We start from the raw sequence: 25,607 nt of genomic DNA, 5'->3' as shown, positions 1-25,607 counted from the left end.
AAGATTTGCTACTATGGACGAGTCAGAACTACCTTCGACTACCAACTTTGAAGCTAATGGTAACAGAATGTCTGCCATTACACTAATTTTAGGAATTTGACCTTTTAACCAAATAATTTGAGTTCGAAATTAAACTTGTGGATCACGTGACATTAACATTTTTCGTGAAATGTAATCTCACATTCTCTAAAACATAAGTTTTAGATCTGTAATTGTTTTTGTTTCGCAGCAATGAGTCAAAATAGCCAGACCCTCAGACTTTCAATGAATATTCAATTTTCAATGAGTATTCAACTTTCAATGAATATTCAATAACCCTCAATGAATATTCAATGAGTATTTGAGGTATAGATACTTTGACTCCATATTGCTGCTAAAATTGTTGTTTTAAAGAGCATGTGAGAGATTATCTATCCATTATCCGAGCCATTTATCCTCACGAGGGGCGTGGACGTGCTGGACCCTATCCCAGCCGCCTTTGGGCAGTAGGCGGGGTACACTCTGAACTGGTTGCCAGCCAATCGCAGGGCACACATAGACAAACAACCTTTCACACCCACAATCACACCGATTGATACTTTTGTGTTCAATTAACCTACCACGTTTGTTTTTGAAATGTGGGAGAAAACTGGAGTATCCGGAGAAAACCCCCACAGGCACGGGGAGAACATGCAAATTTCACACAGTAAGACCAGAGCCGGAAATCAAACCCTGGACCTCTGCACTTAGTTGGACATACTAACTAGTCGATCACTGTGCGAGTTTACATTTCATGAAAAATGTTAAGGTCACGTGATCCACAAGGTCAAATTATAGGTCAAGTTAAAGTTGCTAAAATATGCATCAATCATCTAAATGATTGCAGAATAAATTATTTGGAATCTGCATTTCTCTCTCTTGGTGCTCAGCTTGTTGACAGAGGCAGAGGTGTGAGGAACAAGATGCGTGATTCTTAATGCACCGTTTAACCAACTAGTAAAATACTAAACGTTTAATAAATCGTAGACGGTTAAACGACCAGTCGCGCACAGCCCTACTTGCTACACATCTCTACTTCACAGTTTGGCAAGATAATACTTTCAGACTGGCAGCTTATTGTTGGTTATCTTGCATTTTATATATGGACCCCATACATAAACATTATTTTAGAAAGCACATTTGACATCTCACAAGCCTTATCTTTCAGCAGGTACCAGATTTATTCATGTAGCCCTTATAGTTTTGGAAATATACACATTTATGTACAGGCACGTTGTTTTAGACTGAATTTCCCTGAATTCAATTGAGTGTGATTCATGATTAATTAATCAAATGCAAGGGGCGGGGGAAAACTTGAAACCATATAGACATATTTATTTGGTGTGGATCTTATTCATGGTGTGTGTGGGAGACATCCAGGGTCAACAATGGCCAACGGCTCCCCTTTCCTGAGGGAGCCAAGATACTCTTGGAACAACTGGAGGATGTGATTGCAGGGATTACAGGAAGCCAGCCGATCCTCATGCCATCAGAAAGAGTTGAACGACTCACCAAATCCCTAGGCAGTTATCTGGTTTTTGCGATCACCGATGGTCAAACCAAACCAAACCACTGAAGCACATCCTGCTGCCTTTTGCAGTCAAGTCTCTGACTGGAAATACTGAACTGATTCATATTCTGAATTGTCTGGGCCATGGTCTTTCATATACACTGGTTGAGGAAATTGACACCGCACTGTTCCTTCAAAAACTGGAGAGATCCCAAAGATCTTGCCACTGCCAAGAAACATCTACTAGGGTGTCAACACTCTCTTGCCTGGGACACCATAGGAGGAGACAACCAGTGGTGACGGTACATCAAATCGAGTAAATAGCATTACTGTACAGCCCAGAATCATTGGACAAATGCCATAATATAAACAGAAGACATATCAAAAGTCCAAGAAAAGGAACATTTCTCCAGCACCAGCATTACTCCCCATGTACAATGCTGGTCAGAGAGTTGAGGCCCCCTGTCACCATCAGCCTAGATGTGGACGCAGAGAAACAGGTCCAGAATTCCAGAGTTAATAACATGATCTGGCTGCCCACCCGGTAAACTAACACCGAAGACCAAACTATTGGACTGGGTTCAACATCCTCACACACAACAACATGTATGTGGTGCTGGACATTATGGGTTACAAGCCAACAATCAATGCCCAACAATTAAGATGTCAAAAGTCAATGAAGTCCTGACCCAAATGCTTAACATCATGGAGGCCCTTGGACTGGAGGAGATAGTTTGTGTCTTTGACCAGGCACTGTATGCAAAGGAAGCAGAAATCACTGTTAACATTGTGTTTCTGTTTGGAATACTATATTGCATTATTTCATTGTATTACAGCTCCCCCTACTGTCAAACTGAGAGAGGTCTGGGCATGCGCTGTGTGGGGCACTATTTTTTGTTGGTCATGGTGGAAGACAAACAGGTGGCTGCGCAGTTAGGAGAACAAAAAGTATTGACAACTTAAAAAATGTTGTGTTTATTGAGTGGAAGTCAACATTGGTAGCAGAGTATGGTTTCTAACTACAAAGTACCGCCAAGGTTTGACGAAACCAGACCGTATGGATGCTGGAAAAACGAAATCAACGTTTGGAGGCGAATTACTGAACTCGGCAAGAAAAAGCAAGCACTTGCTTTGGCTTTGGGCCTGGAAGGAAGATCTTATGAAATCACCATGGAGATTACAGCTGACGACTTGGATAAAGATGATGGTATGGAGACTTTGTTAGCGAAACTGGAGTGTGTTTTTCTAAAAGAGGAAAAGGATTGTACATACGAGGCCTATTCACATTTTGATCGAGTAACGAAAGACAGCTCAGTTTCAATGGAATATTACATCGTTGACTTTGAACAGCGTTACAACCGAATGAAATATATGACATGACACTACCGGATGCCGTATTAGCATTAAAGCTGTTAGAGACCGCCTGTCTCGACGAGAAAAACAAACAGCTTGCACTCACGGCATGCACACGGTTGAATGACTTCAATGAAGTCCGCCCTAAAACGGATTTTTGGAACGAAAGCGACAAGTTTGTCAAAAACTATTCAGCTGAGTCAGGATTCAGCTTTCCTCATGGATCAACGAGAAATAAAAGGCAAAAGAAATGCGGCGTTCAAAAGTGGTCAATTGAGAACACCGTTACCAGGTACCAATCATTTGGATACATTTTGCAAGCGTTCGAGATGTGCGGTTTGTCAAAGTACTTTCCATTGGGCTAAGAACTGCCCCCACAAGAAAACTGAGCAAGTAAAAATACTTGAAGATGAAAATGTGGATGAAGTTAACATAACTTTGTGCACACAGGATCCCATGTCTGACTCTGAAATGTTTCTGACTGAATCTCTGGGAGCAGCTATTATAGACACCACATGCACTCGCACAGTATGTGGTAAGAAGTGGCTGGAGAGCTATGTCAATTGACTCAGTCAAGAGCAAGTCAGCAAGCTGATGAAAACAGAGCACCCCAGTTGTCGGCCTTTTCATTTTGGTGATGGAAATTTAGTATATTCTAACAAAAAAAATTAGACTGCCGGCTAAAATAGGACAAACAAGATGTAACATTGACGCAGAAGTTGTCAAAACTAACATTCCCTTGTTGTTGAGCAAAACATCCCTAAAGAGGGCTGGAGCTATTCTGGACATGGTAAATGACAAAGTTGTGATGTCTAAGCAAACAATACCCCTCGGATTTCACCAGTTCAGGACACTACTGTGTGGATATAAGAGATAAAGATGACATAAGGAATCAAGTGAAGGATTGCATCAACGGAAGAAGAGATCCTTTTGGTGACTGAAAATATGCCTCCAGATGAGAAGCACAAAGTCCTGCTCAAGCTCCACAAACAATTTGGCCATGCATCAGCAGACAGACTGCACAAGCGTATACAAAGTTCAGGAAACAAAGACAAGGACTGCTTCGCTATCTTGCAACTGATGATACATGACTGTGATAAATGCAAGCGATAGGGCAAAATGCAACCAAAGCCAGCGGTTGGTGTGCCGCTATCTTCAGAATTTAATGAGACAGTGGCAGGGGACCTGCAGAGCTGGAGCAGAATGTGTGGTACCTTCATGTCATCCACCAGTTAACCCGCTTCAGTGCGGGAAGTATAGTGAAAACTAAGAGGTCCTCTGAGATAGTGAACTCCTTCATTCAGACATGGATAAGTGTTCATGGACCTCCATACCGTATCTTCAGCGACAATGGTGGCAAATTCAACAACGAGGAATTCAGGGACATGGCGGAGAATTTCAACACAGAAATAAAGACAACAGCGGGATACAGTCCCTGGAGCAAATGACTGCTGGAGAGACACAATCGGGTGCTTACAGACATCATTCTCAAGGTGAAACGGGACAATGGATGTGACTGGCAGACTGCCATAGACAGGGCCCTTATGGCAAAAAATTGCATGCACAGTGTTCATGGTTATAGCCTACGTCAACTTGTATTTGGTCAAAATCCTAACCTACCTTCTGTACTAGTTGATAAGTCACCTGCACTGGAAGGAACGACAATAAGCGCTAAGGTGGGGTTACATATATCAGCTTTGCATGCATCTAGAAAAGCTTTCATTGAGTCTGAAAGTTCGGAGAGGTTAAGGAGAGCACTGCGTAAGCAGCTCAGGCCAACAGATGAAAAATACGAGACAGGTGATAAAGTATACTACAAACGAGCAGACGGTGCAGAGTGGAAGGGACCTCCTTATGGGAGGTACAGGAAAGTTGTGTCCTCTTAGTTGGCAATCCAAGAGGATCAGACGTGTAGTCAGGAGCACTCTTGCAGGTGAGACACTTGCACTGTCAGACGGTATAGACAATGCCGTCTTCCTGACCACTCTCTTTTCTGAGCTCACCACTGGGACTACTGAACTTAATGCTCCAGGGTTGGTCTGTGTGACTGAAAATCATTCTTTGTATGACGCCATTAAATAAAAAAAACAGGTCACAGAGAAAAGGCTGCGATTGGACATCAGTGGGATCAAGGAACTTCTTCACTATAAGAAAATTAAAGTGGTTCTCTGGTCGGTGACAAAAGCTCAACTTGTGGAGTGTTTAACAAAAAAGGGAGCATCACCTCTTGTGCTCTTGAAGGCACTCAGTGAAGGACTGTGGAGTTTAATTTGAATGTATTATATTGTAATATTGGAATTAATGTTATTGTTGGTGTTGTTGTATGCACTTTTCTTAAACATACCCTTTGTTTAGATCGGTATTTTTTTTTTTTTAAGAAAGAACAGTGAGATTGTTAATATTGTGTTTCTGTTTGGAATACTGTATTGCATTATTTCACTGTATTACGGCTCCCCCAACTGTCAAACTAAGAGAGGTCTGGGCATGCGCAGTGTGGGGGACTATTCTTTGTTGGTCATGGTGGAAGACAAACAGGTGGTTGCACAGTTATGAGAATAAGAAAAGTATTACGATGTTTATTAAGTGGAAGTCAACATTATCACTTTGAAGGAAAATACGTTTCAGAAAATTATGCAATACAACTTTATTTATATAGTGCATTTCATAACAGCTACAGCTGTAACAAAGTACTTCACATTACAACAAAGCAATGCAATAATATTATAAGTGACAGCAATAAATTAAAACACAAAATAATATATATACAGTAAGTATTCCCACCTACGGACCTCTGTCAAACGGAATTTCCCTCACCCGGAAAAAAAAGTACAGTGGCGTAATTGAACGCGTCCTCTTGTATGCACAAGAATCACCAGACATCAGTGATGATCAACGGGACAGTTACTTGCAATTAGCAACAAAACTATATGATACGCAGAAAAACATTTTCATACTGCAAAGAATGAAGCCAACACAACAACTCAAAATAGACTCATTTTTTCCCAAGTCTGAGAAAACTCAACATTAAAATACAGTAGTTTACTCTTGTTAAGTACAGTACTGTACTGCATTGGTGTTACAGTATTTTTTTCAACAGTATTTGGACCATGTTTGTTATACTGCACGGTATTTTGTTCATATACCTGTACTTTAAAGTGCAGTTTTTGTTTAATAATTGTGTTATTATTATTATTATTATTATTATTATTATTATGCTGCTTGTGTTGTTAACTTGTTACACATATATTTGGTAACATACTTGCACATTTATACAGGACATGTACGTAGTTGTTTACCACATAAGGAAATTCCGTTATAAGGAAATATTGGAAAATGCAAATATGATTCCTTACTAGAGAATACTTACTGTAATCGACACCGGAAAACAGCAGAAAACCGGCAGTCTCATGTCGAATCAAAAGCCAAAGAATAGAAATGCGTCTTCAAATGGATTTTAAAAATGGACAGAGAGGGGGCTTGCCTAACATTTAGTGTAAGGTCACTCCAAAGGGAAGGACTAGCAACAGTAAAGGCTGGATCCCCTCTGAGGCACCGCAAAGGGGCATAGGAGTGGAGGAACTCGGAGCGGTACGCCGGAGTGAGACCATTTAAAGACTTGTAAAAAAAAAAAAAAAAGAAGCATCTTAGAATGAACCCTAACATGCACTGGGAGCCAGTGAAGGGAGGACAGAATTGGTGTTATGTGCTCCGTCTTCCAAGCTCCAGTTAGGAGGCGAGAATCAGTATTTTGGACCAACTGGAGTCGCTTGAGAGAGGATTGGCCGACTCCAAAATAAAGTGCATTACAGTATTCTAGCCGAGATGTAACAAAGGCATGGATTACCAATTCTAAGTGCTGATGAGAAAGGAGGGGCTTTACCTTAGCTAGCTGTCTAAGATGAAAGAAGCTGGACCTTACAAAAGCGCTGATTTGTTGGCCCAATTAAGCTCACTGTCCAATTTAAAACCCAAGTTTGAGACTGTTGGCTTTAGATATGAAGCCAGCAGGCCCAGGTCAATAGTGTGGGATGTATAAGAGCCACTGGGACCAAACACCATAACTTCTGTTTTCTTTTCGTTGAAATTTAAGACATTTAGTGAAATACAGGCTTCGATGTCCCTAGACAGGACAAAAGTGGTCTTAAGGAGAAAGCGTGTTTTTTGCTGAGTGGGACATAGATTTGACAGTCATCCGCATAGCAGTGGAAGGAAATACATTTTTCAAAGGGGGCAGCAAATACAACGAGAACAGCAAGGGCCCCAAAATAGAACCCAGTGGAACACCATGCGATAGAGGGAAAGAGCGGGACTCAGAGGAACCTAGGCTAACAGAAAAAGTCCTGCTAGCCAAATATGATATAAACTACTCTATATTGCTTCCACTAATGCCCGTTTGGTGCTGCAAACGGGCCAAAAGAACACCGTGGTCCACCGTATCGGATGCTGCAGTAAAATCCAACAAAACAAGACATACATAGTCTGCAGTGTCATTTGTCAGGAGAATATCATTAAAAACACGTAACAGGGCTGACTCTGTGTTATGTATCATCTTGAAGCCTGACTGGAAAACCTCCATGACATTATGTTCATCCAAGGAAGAATCCAAGTCCAAAATAAAAAAAAGAGTAAGAGTATTTTTTTTATTCCAAAACTGTGGACCAAAATCGCTGAATGTAGCCTCGCCGTGCATTTTGGTCCTCACCCTAGGAATAATTAAAAGGCTGGTGGCAGAGGAACTCAGGATCCGTGAGGGTTGGTATGATAAAAGCAAGTCAGATAAATAAGATGGCCCAAGACTATTAAGACATTTATAAACTAATAAAAGTACTTTAACATCAATCCTGAAACACACGGGGAGCCAATGCAGCCATTTTCAAACTGATGTCATGTGCTCCTGCGCTCTGGTCCTCGTAGACACCCCTGCAGCTGAGTTCTGGAGTAATTGTAAAGTGGAAATACTCTTTTTGGGGAGGCCACAGAGCAGGGCATTTCAATAATCTAAACAACAGGAAATAAAAGCGTGCATCAGCACTTCCGTGTTAGCCTGAGAGAGAAACAAGTAGTCTCGGGCTATGTTCTTAAGATGATAAAAAACAATCTTAGTTACTTTTTTAATATGAGGAATAAAACTGAATTCAGTCAAAAATGACGCCCAGGTTCTATACACATTGAGGGTTTAAAATCTTGTAGTTTTGGTTAAAGTTTCTCTCTTTGAACTCCAGGGCCGATAACTAAAACCTCAGTTTTGTCCTGATTAATCAGTAGGAAATTCTCTGCCATCCATGACTTATATCAAAAATACAATTTAAAAGGGTATCAATAGGTCCTGTGTCAGCAGGAGACACGTCTCCTGATGACGTCCCCAAGGGAAAGCATTTAAAGATTAAAAAGTATTGGGCCTAAAATTGAACCTTGGGCAACCCCACATTTAATTTCATGGGTTTTGGAGGAACAAGTATCCATACTTACGAAGAAACTTCTGGCTGTGCGATATGAATAAAACCAGTTAAAATCAGTACCAAAGATGCCCACCATATTTTTACGTCTATTTAATACAATTTGGTTATTTACTGAATCAGAAGCAGCGCATTCGGTCTAGAAGGCAGGTTGTTGGATTTACCTGGGAGAAAACTCGACCAAGTGTCCTTGCATCTAAACCCTGGCAAAACTTTCCAGTGTTTCCTCAGGTAAAAGTGACTGTCCAGGTTTATTAAAACTTGCAATTTGACAGGCTAAAGACTGGAATTTATTTCTGAAGTGGTCTGCAACGTCCTCACGGAAAGCGTCTTTTGGTCTCTGTGGGCTCTTGTTAAAATCAGAGCTGGTTAAGAGATCAAAGGTGGAGAAAATAAATCTGGGGTTGTTTTTATCAACTGTGATGAGGTTTGAGAAATAAGAAGTTCTCGCCTCTCGCTCTCGTTTGACTGTTTTATTGTTGGATTTGAATTGTTCACATATTTCATAGTACTGTAAGTTATTATTTCTCTATAATAACTATTTCTCCACCACCTCTCTGCACTCCTGCATTTTCTTTTCACTATTTTTATTGCATTGTTTCTCCATAGGGGTACAGTCTTTATTTTTATAGTTTTAGTTAAAACTACTGAATCTAAAGACAATTTAAAATTAATGTTAAAATTATCACAATCACAGCGTGCAGGTAAAATGTCGAATGCAGGAGTGCTCTTTAAAATATAGATTAAATTTGCAGTCATCTCAGAAGATAGGTAGCGTTTCCTCACTGTTCTCATCGGGGCTGCCTGATGATTAAAACTGGCGATGTCAAAATACATACAGAAGTGGTCTGACAGCCAGGTGAATAACACAGGACACGCCGACGGACTGGCCAGGCGTAGGTTACGACCAGATCCAGGGTGTGTCCTCTGTTGTGAGACAGCTGTGAGACATGCTGTTCAAAATCCAAACAGTTTAAAAGATTTAAAAATTCTCTGGACAGTGGGTCCGAGATATCATCAACGTGCACATTAAAATCGCCAATTATTAAAATTCGATTATAAATGAAATATAAAATCTATAAGAATTCTGTAAGATCTCTAATAAAATAAGTGGAGTGATGGGGAGATCTATATATACTGCTAAAAACGAAGGCATGGTGTTCAAAAGATGAAAACCTGTTAAAAACGACCTTCTTTGAGATGAGGCCATTTAAAAACAGAATGTATGCAGTCCCGCCCCTCTTTTACCATCCCTGGTAGAAAATAAAAAGTTATAATTTGGTGTGCAAGCCTCGGGGAGAGCAACTGGAGCATCTATACCAAGCCATGTTTCAGATAAAAAAAATACCTTGTAGATTTTTGTCCAAAATCAGGTTATGATAAAAAATTTGTTTAAAAGGGAGCGCACATTCAGCACAGCCAGGTTAACTCATTCTATGCTTTTGACAACTTGACTTGTCTTTTCACAATCCAGCCATTCAATCCCAGGAACTTATTTATATTTTTTTCAAATATGTTCAAATGTTAGAGTAAAAGATCGTCTGAAAATGTCTGGCAGTGAATTTAATGTTTGTGCTGGACGTGTGCTCATGGTGGCACGGATGAGAAGTGTTAACATGTACAAGGTTGTGACTGTTAAAACCACTTTGTTTGTGAGTGAGCGGATGAATAGTGATAGTTTGAATGGGAAAACTGTCCGATCGGGGTGGTAATGATAACGGGGGCCTGCAGGGAGAGCTAGTGAGGGGGATGGTGCTGTGAGCAGGTGGGTGTAATGGAATTATTATTGCAGTGGTTAGAGGTAGAAGAAGACGCGGAACCATGCGCTGAGTGATTAGTAAAGAAGAGTCAGCTGGGAGTGGAACTGATGACTGCATAATGGATGTTAGCAGCTAGTATTGAGCTGCCCAGAGAGTTTGTATGAACATTGTCTGACTGATAAAATGAACGACGATTCCAAAATAGGTTAAAATTTTCAATAAAAGTCAAATCAAGATGGCTAGAAGTGCGTAGGAACCATGTATTCAGGCTTAAAAGACGACTGCTAGATGTGCTAGATACCGTGGGATAGCGTCGGTAAAACGCCAGTTAACCACACTGTTCTCAGCCAGGCAAAGAGGGCATGAAAATCCCTCTTCCAAACCGTTCCAACTTTAAACTGTTCATCTTATGCCTCCGGATTCCGAGAAATCCCACTTACCATAATTTCAACATTTTCCCCATTAAAATACCCCAAAATATTCAAAAATTAGGATTTTCTGAAATATGGTTAAGATATATACAGTGATCCCTCATTCATTGCGGTTAATGGGGGGACAGAACCCTCCATGATAAGTGAAAACCGCGAAGTAGAGTCGGACTTATGATTATGATTATTATTATTATTATTTTATATATTTATTGTACAGTTTTATTTTGGGGGGGGATTTGCGCCTCTGTTATGCTGTTGCGAACCCCCAACATGGTTCCCACACTTCTAAACACTTGTTAAAGAATCATCCATCCATCCATCCATTATCTGTACCGCTTCTCCTCACAAGGGTCGCGGGGCGTGCTGGAGCCTATCCCAGCTGTCTTTGGGCAGTAGGCGGGGGACACCCTGAACTGGTTGCCAGCCAATCGCAGGGCACACAGAGACAAACATCCGCACTCACAATCACACCTAGGGCCAATTTAGAGTATCCAATCAACTTACCATGCATGTTTTTGGAATGTGGGAGGAAACCGGAGTGCCCGGAGAAAACCCACGCAGGCACGGGGAGAACATGCAAACTCCACACAGGGAGGCCGGAGCCGGGATCGAACCCACGACCTCTGAACTGTGAGGCGGACGTGCTAACCAGTCGACCACCGTGCCGCCCTGTTAAAGAATCAATTTAACTTTAAAAATGCAAAATTAAGAATAAATACCAAGCTGCAGGCTGTGAGAAGAATTGAGCTTCAACCGCAGCAGCTGATGATCACGACGGAACGTTCGCTAAAAAAATACGTTAAAGTTTTCATTTTTATCATAAAATTGACTTACCTTAACTAGAATGCCACATGTAATTTATCCAATCCTGCACTTTAAAACGCTTGTCGTCGTGAAAAGTGAAAGTAAAAACGGCCGCTTCATCATCTTCCCTCCTTCTTCTTTCCCTGCTTTGTCTTCTCTGCCCTTTGTTGCCTCCTACTTCATTTAAAAACGAAGAAGAAACACGGCCGCCCGAGAATCGTGCATTGACTTTATCTTTGCACAACAACATCAACAAAGTCCTTTTGATAAAATACAAAGCGGGATTGTAGTTAAGGTAAGCTGTTTTAAGACAACCTAAGACAAAACTAACAAACACTTTCACACTTTATTTGGCGATGTCTAAGTCATCCGTGCCGGCTGGCCAGGAGCGTGCTGCCTTCACGACTATAAACACAGCTGTTGTATTGTACAAAACTTTATTCGAGAAAACACTTCATTACAAATACGGAGGTGAAAGTATCCGGCTTGACTCTGACTAAATCAACGGCACATTTGAATAGTGGAGACTATCGAGAGGCTGCGATGATGTGCACCCAGTCAGCTCACATACAGTACAGTGTGTCGAAAAACTAAATCCAGTTGTGCTCTCGTTGGTCGAGCTTGCGCTGGGAACCAGTCACCGCCTTTTATGAGTACCTGCGAGTATGTACAAAGCCTCTGAGTCAACTCATATATTAGAAACAATTTGTCTTTCTGCATTATAGCTACCGATATGGCTGGATTGTTTCATTTTTAATGCTTCTGAAAAATCCGTGATGCACCTAGGGCGCGGAAGTTGAATCGCGATGTAGCGAGGGATCACTGTATTTGTAGACAAAGACAATATCGACGGCTTTGTAACGGAATAGAGCATGGTAATTACCACTCTTTTTTTTCTTTTCTTTTTTAATTTAACTTGTCTTCTCTTGCACAGACACTTTATTTTTACATCTTTGATTGAAACAGTAAAGGCTAATAAACTCTGGCATGTGTGAAAGCCACGTTTAAGCTCTCAAATTCTTTGGGAATTATGTTTCTATCTGTTACAGGGGCTGTGATACTGAGCATTTTGTCGGTGTTGAATTTCTGAGAAAACTTAACATTTTGGAGGGTAATTCCAAAGACAACCTTAGGTTTTGGGGACCTGTTGAGCCAGGTGCTTTAGGGCATAAAATACCCACAAAATATTCAAACTATAAGGTTTTTTTTTGTTTTTTTTTTCCTCACCTTATTTCTCCTTTTTTTTTGTCAGATTCAACCCGTTCCAACTTTTTACCCCCACAGTTGGGGGTAAGATTCAACCCGTTCCAACTTTTTACCCCCACAGTTGGGGGTAAGGAACGTATTGTTTTCTCATTTCAAATTTTTCAGAATTTTCTTTTTTTTTTTTTTTTTGCAAAATTTCACCATTCATTTCCAATGGAAAAAAAAAAAACGGCACACATCTACTTCACCATTTTTCATCCAATTCAAATTGTTCCAATTTAACAGTATTCCAAAAATTCACATCATGTGGGCTTACTTTTCAATTTTTTTTATTTACGTGTTGCCCCAAATTTGTACCTACAAAAACTCAATTTTCAATGGTACTTTCATTTATAAGGATTTACACTGTCCCAATTCTAAATTCTAAACATTCAGCTCATTCATTTCACTTTGGGAAGTATTTTCAACATGCAAAAAATTGCCAGTTACCAAAAATTATATATTTTCCCCACTAAAATACCCACAAAATCGTCACAATTTATGATTTCTCTCTTTTTCTCTCTAATTTCTACAATACTTGACCAATTCAAACCATTCTAACGGTTAGATTGTTTAGCTTATGCCTCCCAATTAAAAAAATTCCCACCTAACAAAAACTCAACATTTTCCCCATTAAAATACCCACAAAATATTCAAAAATTATTTATATTTTTTGTTTTTCTCAATTTTTCTCCAATTTCTACATTTCTTAACTGATTCAAGCAATTTCAACATATTCAGATATTCAGCTCTTTTATGGTCACTGTACATCATTACAATTCATTTCATATCATTTCACATCACTTGATATAATTCCAAAACATTCCACAAATTTTAATTCAGCTCCTCAGACTTCACACGCAGTTTGTTCAGAAATTGCATTATATAGTTAGTAGCTTTATTGTCTTTTTGGTTGAAGTAATACAGATTAAACACATTTGAAGTTGTTTTGCTGTCAGTTATTCTTTCACTGCTTTTTACTGATGTTTTAAGTTTTTGCCGTGGTATCTATTTCTTTTTTGCTTCTTTTAAAGTTATATAGAATAACTGATTTGTCAGCCGCTTTTTGTTGCAAACAGTTGCTATAGTGAAATATTTTGCAACCATATCTTGAGTCACTGTCAATCTTTACATCACACAAAACTACGTTATGCCAATTGAGACGACTACACAACAGCAAATTTAGTCATGCTCTACCACCCCAAAAAAGAATCTGAACAAATCTGTGCTGGTGTGACCAAAAGTGTTAGTGTGGAACCCTGCACACACTGCGCAGATATGCTAAGGTACATTACTGCAGTATTTTGACATCACATGATGATTGAACTTAATTGATAGAATACTGTAAGGTACCACTGTAATATCAGTGCTCTGTGTGAATAATTTAACATTGTATTATAAGAAAGCACTAATCAAGGCTTAGAAATGATAATTGACGAAATCTTAAGGCACTTACTACATACATTTCTGTGGCCACTTCATATACATTACACATGAGACCTACACATTAGCTGTTATCCTGAGCAAGCACTATACTTAAACAAGTGGCAGAGAATAAATGCTGAGCAAGAACCACGACTCCATGTGTGATTGACTACGTTGAGACAGAAACCCCTTCTGTACTTCCAATTAACGCTACCAATTTTTGGAATTCTGATTTTCAGCTGTTCAGAGTATGTCAGGTTGCACATACAGAACATTGAGAATTGTCTGTTCAGCTTGGTTTAGACAGAAGCCCCTTCGGTTCTGCGTGTTAAAGCTGTGAGTTTTCTGCTTTTTTCAATGCAGCTTTTAAATGTTTCATATATTTTAATATTTATTCACATGTAGCTGGTTTTCTCACCTCATTTGTCAAGATGTTTTTAAATGCCTTAAAATAGCTGGGGTGGAAGATGAGAGGGAGATGAGAGAGAGAGGAGATGAGATCCTTTATTCATCCCGTGAGGGGAAATTACATTTTAACGGAGGAGCTTATGAGCAGCAGAAACAACTTTGTTGCACATGTTTAGTTTCATTGCAAAAACTATATGAGTTGTACCTGGAAGATACATTTATGAAGCCCTATCATACAACATGTTTCTAGATAACAGAATGTTCCATTCTTTTTCATCTATTTGTGTAGTTGAAGACACGCTTGATATGGACTTCAAGTTCATGGAGGACATTGAAAAGTCTGAGGCCCGAACTGGCATTCCTACTACTCATTACACCAAACAAAACCCATTCACCTTCAAGTTGGAGGATTACCAGGATGCTGTCATCATTCCAAGGTACTTGGGGAGAGGGGTCATTGCATAGGATTCATAGTCCTTCTGCTATTGCCGAGATTTTGTCTGCCAAGTCATTTTACATGTGAAATGCCTTTAAATTAGGGTTTTCATTAATTCTAATATCATCCTGTAGGTGGGCAGCACTGCTTTTTTTCCAAAATTTTGGAGAGGCCTGGGAGGTTGAATAAAAACGTGACCTTTGCAGGTACTTCAAGGTTTAGTGAAGTTTTTTATGCAATGGTTTTATTGTGGCAATTTTGAAAGCATGTTGTACATGGTCAATGTGATCAGAATCAGTATCAGAATCACCTTTATTGGCCAAGTATGTAAATTACACAATGAAGTTGTCTCCGGTAGTATGAGCTACACTAGTACTGCAGTAACAAGCAACTACGATAAACTATGACATGACATGTACAGGGAAGTAGTATAACTGTTTAGGGACTTAACAGCGAGAGGAAACGAGCTATTTGAATGCCTGCTGGTTTTCTGTGTGCATGGTCAATAATGCCTCCCTGACGGGAGGCGCTGGAAGAGGTGGTGGCCAGAGTTTGAGGGGGTCCAGGAGAATTTTCTGTGCTCTCGTCTTGGTTCTTGAAATGTGCAAGCCCTCAAGAGTGGGTAGTGGGGTAACGATTATTTTTTTCCCCCTCAGTCCGCTGCAGGTCAGACTTAGTCCTTTTTTGTAATGGCAGCAAACCTGAAATATGAAAACTCAAAACTGAAATATCATATGGTCATAAGTATTCAGACCCTGTCCTCTGTATTGAGTGGAATCACCCTTTTGAACTAGGACAGCCATGAATCTTCTTGGGAATAATACAACATGTTTTTCACACCTGGATTTTGGGATCCCCTGCCATTCTTCCTTGCAGATCCTCTCCAGTTCTGTCAGGTTGGATGGTGAACGGTGGGGGACAGCCATTTTCAGGTCTCTCCATAGATGCTCAATCAGGTCTAGGTCAGGGCTTTGGCTGGGCCAGTTAAGAACGGTCACAGAGTTGTTCTGAAGCCACTCCTTTGTTATTTTAGCTATGTGCTTCTGGTCATTGTCCTGTTGAAAAGTGAACCTTGGGTCCAGTCTGAAATCCTGAGCACTCTGGAAGTTTTCCTCCAGGATATCTCTGTGCTTGGCCGCATTCATCTTTCCTTCAATTGCAACCAGTTGTCCTGTCCCTGCAGCTGAAAAAATGTGGTATGCACCTGGAATGGAAAAAAGTAGCAATCTTTAGCAATCTAAATTAGCACATTCTCACGAGTCAATGTTATGTATTTTATTGTTAGTTGTAGCCATGGAGTGCTGAGATTTCCGATCGCAACACTCAGTGCATAGTCACTGCGACGGTGAGGTAGCACGTCCTATTGCTGCTCAATGATCGCTGACTAATGCCTCCATAATCCGTAGAATCCGCTACCATATGTTACCGTACCACAACAGGACATGCACGGTAGTCTGTGTGTGCTAACTAAAGCTAGCTTTCAGAAACAACTGTGCCAATGTGAGAAATTAAATCGGGCATCGATTGCTAATGCTAGCGCTAACTCAGGAGCCATTACACCATTACCCACAATGCTTCTGTTTACATCACGGAAGACTGGGATTAACACGACTCCGCATGTGCGATGCAGAGAAGAACGCCGGCCGTGCGATACGAGGCTTTTTTGAGAGAAAAAACACAACGGCAAATAATTAGATGTATAAATAAACAACACATCCAGTATTAAAATTAACTGTTGATGATTTTGATTGTTGAAATTGTCGTGTTAATAATCTAATCTTGGCAGTTCTCCTCTTAAGAAATGTACCCAATGTGCGTATGCAGTTTGTTTACAGCAGAGACGTGAGCGAGCAGCTATGGTTAACACTTTCCCATTTTTCTTTTTCCTTCTTTTTTTTTTTTGGCGTGCCCTGACGGTCGGATACACTCGTTTCATTTTTCCTTGAGTTTGACGTACATCAGAAAGCCACGGGCAGTTGGGGCCCTGTTAGGGGTGTTTTTAATGTGTCGCTGCAGTGTCTATGGAGGTTTCAGGTTACATGTGTCATTGATATGGATAGATATTGGCAATGTCCCGGCTTTAACAGACTAGGCAGTGACAGCTAGTGGGGGCCCTGTATTTTTCCCCCCAAATGCATCGACGTTGCATGTCTAAAACTTCAGTCATTTTGTCATTGACAAAAGGACCTATGTCAGCGCTGTCATGGGGGGCCCTTCCAGCTCGGGGCCCTAGACAATTTGTCGCAGCGTATCTGGTCTTGAGTCACGAGCGATTCATCCTCAGACTTGTCAATATTTTGAAGAAGATGTAATGCTTCCTCTACGAAACATGTGAACGAGCACCAAGAGTTCGCGGCGGCAGCGAGCATTAACAAGGGGAATTGACCGCAACAACAAACCCTGCTCAATTTACATTGAATGCAGCGCCTTGTACAGTATGTTGCTCATTCACGACACTGGTGTGTGGTGTCTGTTCAGTATTAGCCGTCGCTATTGGCCCAGAGCGGACGCTCTTAACCAATGGCGGGGCTACTTTTTCATGTTGAGAGAAAAAAAAAACAGTGAGGAACAGGAGAAATAATGTCGGCGGTGATATGGAACTACTGTACTTCAACATAGAAACTCCAGCGAGTACAACAGGTAAGTGCAAAATTAGCGGTGCGAAAGTTGCAAGAGGTGGAACTAAAGTGGCCAGGTACAATACGTCAAGCCTGATAAAACATTTGAGGACGAAACATGTGAACAAGCACCAAGAGCTTGCGGCGGCGGTGGCAGCAGCGGCAGCAAGCATGAACAAGGGGAATGGACCGCAACAGCAAACCCTGCTCAATTTTGGATTTTGGAGTTAAACTTGTTGGATTTTACTACTGCTTGTTTTTGGTTTTGAAAGTGGATTTGGGAGCGGAAGTTGTTGCGATGGGTCACTAATACTCAAAACAAACTTTTATAATAATGTCCTATAGTTTTTGTAATTAATCCGACACAATCTCTCTCAAAGATACCTCGTGTATATTATTATTTTTATATTTATATTTAAGGTTTTTAAGTCTGACCAAGCCATGATAGCAATGGTTTTACAATCACGTGAGTATGCAGTTCCTTAGAATTACAAGAAAAAAATGCTCATGTAATTATTATTTATTTTTTTCAAATAGTCTGGTATCGGTACGGAATCGGCATTGGCCGATACCGCACAGCTGGGTATTGGAATCGGCAAAAATGGCATCGGAACAACACTAGTTTTAAGACAATCAGATAAAATCTGTAGGAGTTATTTAATTGTGTAAGCGACTGAGATTCAAACCACGAATGAGAGCAATTGAACCACTACAGTGTCATTTTTAAATGACATCTGGTCACTTTGCATAAGACAAGCTGGGTTTTGAAGTCAAACAGGTTATGAAACCCTGCTGCAAAACACTGATATATATTACAAAATATGTCAATTATCAGACAACCTAAAACAGGAACGGTTTCCTCAGCTTTACTCTCAGGCATTGTCCTAAATGGTTTCTAAACTTTGTTTACCTCTGAAAACTGATGGGCAGGCAGCTAGGCTTTTTTGTACTCAATTACCATTCACTGGTCTGAGTGGACTTGTTTTGTTGAAGCTTTCTCAATGGTGGACTGAATTCTGAATTATTTTTCTTTGTTTGATCCATCAAGTCAGTTTACTTTTTTTTTGTGGATAACCGAATACCAACAAAATCAAATATAATGACATTTGAAATGCATGTACATACATAATCTTTTTTGCTCATCCTCTTACAGGTATCGTAATTTTGACCAGCCTCATCGCTTTTATGTCGCTGATGTGTACACAGACCTCACACCTCTCAGCAAGTTTCCTTCACCCGAATATGAGACATTTGCTGAGTACTACAAAACCAAGTACAACCTGGACCTGTCTAACCTGAACCAGCCACTCTTGGATGTTGACCATACCTCATCCAGGTTAGTAGTATGTGCATCCAATTTTACAATTGTGATGAGGGGTTTACATATACAAATCATGGTGAAAATAAAAATAAAAGTCATTTTGGAATAATTGAGATTAGGGCTGGACCGATAATTCAATATTAATATTTATTGTGATTGACACGTGATCAATAGTAATAGAAAATGCCTTCGATAAAACGTTCGATAGAAAAAAAATTGAAAACAAACCCAATCACATCAGTGTGTGATGTAGGCAGCGCACATCCACCGTCAAACACAAATAAGAAGTTAAACCAACGAAGAATAAGTATTTAAACCAATGAAGAAGAAGCAGCTCACCCAATGGAACATGCATGTGGGCCCGGCGGCCGTGCGCCATACTTGTCTCGAATGAGTGAGCAGCGTAACTTCGTTCAAATTAATGACCAGTTGACTCAGTACAACTCTTACAACTTGGAGACAAGGTTTACAGTACTAGTAACAGAGTTCCCTGTCTTTGGCATCACACTCAAGTTAAAATCAAGCAAATAAAATATGAATGGCAATGTATGGCAATAATGAGTCCGCTAAAAAATAAAGTAGTCCTAAGACGGTTGGTCAACGTTAATATATGCACTGCAAGAGAGTATTAATTCACTTACCAGAGCTGGGCACTTGACCATTTTTTGCCGGTACGGCCGCGACCCTCCCCCCTTGACTTGGGTACCCTTCCGGCCGCGACCCTCCGGCCATATTCATAAACATTGTCGGCCCCAGCCCCATTCCGCCCCCTGACCCAAAAAAATAAATAATAAAGTGTCCGTGATTGACGTCGCTGCGGGAGAGACACTTACGGCAGAGGCTTTTTAAAGATCATTAGCTGGCTAATTTACTATTCGAACCCGCTGTGGACATGCTTCAAATGCGCCAGTAGTACTTAACCAACTGCATGTGCTTTTCTTGCATTGCGAGCCCCGGGGTTGGATTTGTTGTATTGTCTAATTATTTGGGTCCAACAGACGGCCGGAAGTCGCAGTCAAGTTACTTATTTATTTTCCACACTTCCCCTCCTTCCCGGCCTTCAAAATAAAATCATACCAGCAAACCACTATACACTGCAGGTTTGCTATGGCGTATTTACAGAAGTAGCGAACGCCAGAAAAAGTGCATGAACTCCACCTTGATGTGCTAGCATCTGAATATACTCGTGGACACAAATTGTTTTGAAACAAGTCGGGCGGCGTCACTTCAAAAAGACAGCAACAACAATGCATATCTTGCCAGCTACAACCATAAAGAGACCGAAGATGTCTAGACGATGCATTTAATTTTATTGCGAAAACGATCTGGGAGGTGGCGGCTAAGGGAGAACGTGGGTAGGTAAATTCTTTACACACACAACGCTGCCAAACTAGTTTTGCTTTGCAGCAGCTGTGCAGCAGATTTGCAACAAGCTGCGCGCTGCATTCTCTTCTCCGTGTGGGAAACTGTATGTCATCGCAACATAATGGACCGATCAGAGCAGCAACAAATCCTGATGTGTGCGTGGCATGTGTTGCAGCCCTGTCGCCAAAAGCACAATGCGTTTGTCATGTGAATCATTTTGGCAGTTGTTTGTGTTAGAAGAGACGTGAGACAGCAATGTGCGTTCAAGCTTGTTTGTATTTCATTATTGTCACATCATCTAATCCGCGCCTCCCACCTGCGTACCATTAAAAGAGGGGGCGGGGGGTCAATACCACAATCCCTATAACAGCAGTTGTCTCTCGTGCCGACGTGGGAGTAGAAAGAAGCCTAAAAAGAAGCCTTTCACCGAGTAGGCTGAGATGCTTTTTGGCTGCCTCGCGAGCACATCACACACGAGGGCCGATTAGTGGGCCGGACTAAAATCAACTTCCGGCCATGCTTAGTCCAGCCATTTTTTAAAATTTGTCTCCCCCCACGCCTCCGCCCCAAAAATGGGCATCCGGCTGGGCCGGAGGGTCAGACTGCCCAGCTCTGTCACTTACATTGTATGAACATTGAATGAAGGAGAATGTATGTGTAAAGAAAGCAGTCTTTTTCTCATTTTAAAAAAGGAAAATCAAGAGCAGACAAGATGTATCTTTCAGTGTTAAAACAGTAAATGCATTTTATTTATCCAGGGTTCCTCCATTGTCCTCATGCCGTGACTTGTAAATAAGTCAGCCAAAATAGCAGTAAATCGCTTGCCAGCCCCTTTCTGACGCCACGACAGTGCTGCTGTAAAGTAGAATGTGTTTCGATCCGAGGGGATTTGCCGTCCTCAGAATCCAAGTATGGTCTGAACATGCTTGAAATCTCACAAAACTTTGCACATACGTCAGGCCTGGCGAAATCATATTTTTTTTGTGCAATTTTTAAAAAATGGCTCACTAGAGCCCCCTAGAATTTTTTTAAAATGCAGCCCGGGGTTGTACTTTTTACCTAGATTGACGAAAATTTGGTGGTATATGTAACAGTTCAAGTCTTACAAAAAAGTCTTGGAGCCATATACTAAACCAACATGACATGATATGATATGATAATATCTTGTCAAAATTTCACATTTTTGATGAGTGTCTATACCTGAAGACATCTACAAACTACCTTTTCATCGTAGTGGGAGCGCCACCTATTGGCTAAATGAAGTACATGTTTAATTCTTTCATGTTTCTCTCCTGGCAGGTTAGCCAGATCTCCTTCATATTTGCTTGGAAGAATGTTTGGGACTTCATGATGTTAAAACACGAAGTTTGAGTTTTTTCGCAAAAAGCCGTTGCCATGGTAACGCCCAGTTTGACAATAACACAATGCTGATTTTTAGAATGTAAACATGCACGGAAACTCATGAAACTTTACACACATAGAAGGCTTGGTAAATTAATCAATAATTAATTATTCAACTGTGCAATCTTTAAAAGATGGCTCGCTACTGCCCCCTAGAAAATTTATGAATAGCGGCCCCGGTTGCACGCTTCACCTATATCTACGAAAATTTGATACTATATAAAACAGAAAGAGAACTACAAAAAGGCCTCTTGGTGCCATATGCTAAACCATAGAGGAAGTGCACCATTTTGAATTTACTTTAAAGTTTGCACTCACCTTGACTACAAAAGCTGCTGTAACTTGATCCGCGTGATAATTTCGATTATTCACTTCTATACGAGCATCCCAACGTGGTACCTGAACGTTGTCGGGGCTGCGAGGGGAGGGCCGTTTATAGCTACTTGCAGCTCTAGTTATTATTATTATTATTACTATTATTAATGAACAACCCTAATACAAGTTGTTATTCTATTTTGTGCTTAAAACAAAAAAAAATAAAACATAGTCTCATGCATTTGAGACTTATTGCTGTACCGAACCCGTACCAAACCGTGACCCCCATACCAAGGTATGTACCGAACCGTGACTTTTGTGAACCGTTACACCCCTTTCACTCTAAATATTTCTATTAAAAGCATATATGTATGTATGTATGTATGTATGTATGTATGTATGTATGTATGTATGTATGTATGTATGTATGTATGTATGTATATATATGTATATATATATATATGTATGTATATATATATATATATGTATATATATATGTATGTATATATATATATGTATGTAGGCAATATGATATATATATATATATATATATATATGTATGTATGTATATGTATGTATGTATATATGTATACGTATATATACACATGTATATATAAATATGTATATATATATATAAATATGTATATATATATATATGTGTGTATATAAATATGTATATATAAATATGTATATATATATATATATATGTATATATATATATATATATATATATATATGTGTGTATATATGTGTATATATGTATATATATGTATGTATATGTATGTATATATGTATGTATATATATGTATATATGTATGTTTATATATGTAAATGTATATATGTATGTATATATATGTATATATGTTTGTATGTATGTATATATGTATATGTTTATGTATGTATATATGTATATGTATATATGTATATGTATATATATTTATATATATGTATATATATGTATATATATTTATATATATGTATATATATATATATATATATATATATATATATATATATATATATATATATATATATATATTAGGGGTGTAACGGTACACTCGGGTGTATTAATATGTTTCGGTATGGCATGTTCAGTTCGGTCCACTTGCGTTCTGTTCGGTCCACTTATTAGCGCGACCTTACGCACGGACGCTGACTGTTGCGTGCGGGAGATGAGAGCGGCGGCACAAAAGAGATAGCCAGAAAAGAGCCAGAGCTCGAAGGTCCCCGCGTACACTGCGGTCTCCTGTTTTGGAACATTCTGGCTTTCCTGTTAAAATCGCCGATGGGGAAAGGTACGCAGATACTGTAGCACGTCTAAAATGCACGGCTTCACCCGACTGTGAATGTTTCTTAGACGAGGGAGCAAAAACGTTCAACTTAAACAGCGAGATTTATCATATTGTAGCGTCTTCCAGGAACATGCCATCAGACATAGTTTAATAATCACGTTTTTATTAATCCAAGTACAACTGCTCGTGCTCTTCTTTCTCCGCTGCCTCACTCTTGCCGTACGGTGCATTCATGAACCTCGGAAACATCACAACACAGATAACCCAATTCATTACAATATGCTGTTGAACATTCAAAGATTTCAACGCCTACAAAGTGTATACAATTTCATAAAAACGTTTTAAAGTTACTGTATTTTTTCATTATAAAAAGTTTTAATATAGTTAGCAATAATTGTAACTTTTATTGTTTGCATTTTTTTTGATCACAAAAAGTGTATACATGTTCTGTAATGACAACACTTAGGTGTGTCGTAGGCTATTGCTGCTGAGTGTTTAAAGATTTCAGTCTCTTAATAATTTACAAAATTAAAAGATCTTTATTGTTAGTGTATTTTTTATTCTGGTGTAATTTCTTAGAATATCACCCGAATGGTTCACTATTACTTATTTTTTCTAAAAAATGTACCATTTACTTGTCATCTTTTCAAAAGAACATTTAAAAAAAAAAAATCTGTTATACATGCATGATCTATATCCATTATCTATACCACTTATCCTCACAAGGGTCGCGGGGAGTGCTGGAGCCTATCCCAGCAGTCTTCGGGCAGTACGCGGGGGACACCCTGAATTGGTCGCCAGCCAATCGCAGGGCACGCAGAGACAAACATCCGCACTCACAATCACACCTAGGGGCAATTTAGAGTGTCCAATTAACCTACCAAGCATGTTTTTGGAATGTGGGAGGAAACCGGAGTACCACACAGGCACGGGGGACAACAAGCAAACTCCACACAGGGAGGCCAGGGCCGGGATCGAACCCACGACCTCTTAATTGTGAGGCGGACGTGCTAATCAGTCAACTACCATGCCACCCTAGGGACTGTATTTTTATGTGAATCTGTTATCCATGTATTTACTTTTGTTGAATTTAGACAGCATTACTTGTCTTGTGCTCACAGATTGAATCTCTTAACACCTCGTCACCTGAACCAAAAAGGCAAAGCACTGCCTCTCAGCAGTGCAGAGAAGAGGAAAGCAAAATGGGAAAGTCTCCAGAACAAACAGGTAATATTTCGTTGTTTTTTTTTTGTTAATCTCTCTAAAGGCAATATGATTTTAAACATAGTCCCTGACAAATGTCTTGTGGCTTGGGTACAAATTCACCACTAGGACAACCAGATTTGGAAACTATTAGAACTACGAGAGCAGTCATTTTGACGGATTGCGCTTTGTGACATCATCAAATAAAATGATTATTACTTGCTGCTTGAGTGTCTAAAGGTATTTTATTCATTAAAATTCTGTTGAGTATATTTTTATGTAAATCATTAACATTGTCATTCATAAATGAATGAGAAACAATTGGTGGAGCGCATATATTTTCCTGTGTGGCTCTCACGCTGTGTGCGTGCGTGTCAACTGTTATAAAATATATTAGTTTGGTGACGAAAGAAAGGACACGTGTCCCAAAAGACTTTACTGCACTTCACTTTGAGGAAGGAAATCGGGCGTTCGACACACAAAACAACTCTGACCGGATTGCACCACGGAGCCCTTTTTTTCCATGGGGGAACGATGTCAACAAGTACCACATAAGATCATTATTGTATTTATTTCGACAGTCTGACATGTACTACCAACAACGCCATGACTATTATATCTAACAGCCTATTTTACCACACGCGACACGGCTCCTTCTCCTTCTCGGCAGGGAGACTGTTTTTACTTGTTCCCTCTGTGTCACTCAAGCAATTCATCCTCATTCTCGTCAATATTTTTTAAGCAGATGTAACGCCTCCTCTACTCTATAAGATTTTTTTTTTTGGATCATGGTGACGAGCAACATTTTTCAATGCAGCCGCTGGTTGCTAGGGAAACCCGGCGGCACCATCCCTGCACCGTGTGCATTTTTATATTGTTTAATACCATACAATTGCAGCATGGTAATGAGATATATACAGAATTAGGAAAAGTCAAGAGGACAGGAGCATCTTATATACGCAGAGTAATAGCACATCAAAATTTGAAAACAGTCAATATGACTGCTCTTGTAGTCCTAGTGTTAAGGGCCCCTCAAGTATATTTAACATATTTATATTTAAAAAGAATCACATTTTAAGCCTTTTTTAAATTTAATTTCAAGCGCTTTTGAAATAATGTTTTGGTGACAAACAAAACTGCTATACTACATACTTATTATATTTGTATATATTAGTGCTGTCAAGCGATTAAAATATTTAATTTAAGTTAACTTGTAATTAATTGCGCATTTTATTTATTGTAAAAA

At 39.7% G+C, this 25,607-nt stretch overlaps 1 protein-coding gene across 4 annotated transcripts in view; it reads left to right on the top strand.

Annotated features, from left to right (window-relative positions):
* dicer1 (dicer 1, ribonuclease type III) overlaps positions 1 to 25,607 on the top strand; it is a 278,919-nt gene that overhangs the window by 171,310 nt on the left and 82,002 nt on the right. For all 4 annotated transcript variants that reach the window (XM_086050634.1, XM_086050635.1, XM_086050636.1 and 1 more), the window contains 3 exons: positions 14,700 to 14,847; positions 18,618 to 18,800; positions 24,280 to 24,385. In XM_086050634.1, the coding sequence (XP_085906760.1) occupies positions 14,700 to 14,847; positions 18,618 to 18,800; positions 24,280 to 24,385 (437 nt within the window). The remainder of the gene's footprint in view (positions 1 to 14,699; positions 14,848 to 18,617; positions 18,801 to 24,279; positions 24,386 to 25,607) is intronic.

Source organism: Filicampus tigris, chromosome 13 (genome assembly GCF_054856515.1).
Source record: "Filicampus tigris isolate MCC_2025a chromosome 13, RoL_Ftig_1.0, whole genome shotgun sequence".
Taxonomy (NCBI): domain Eukaryota; kingdom Metazoa; phylum Chordata; class Actinopteri; order Syngnathiformes; family Syngnathidae; genus Filicampus; species Filicampus tigris.
The sequence above is the reverse complement of the archived record's forward strand: the minus strand, read 5'-3'. Positions and strand labels throughout refer to the sequence as shown.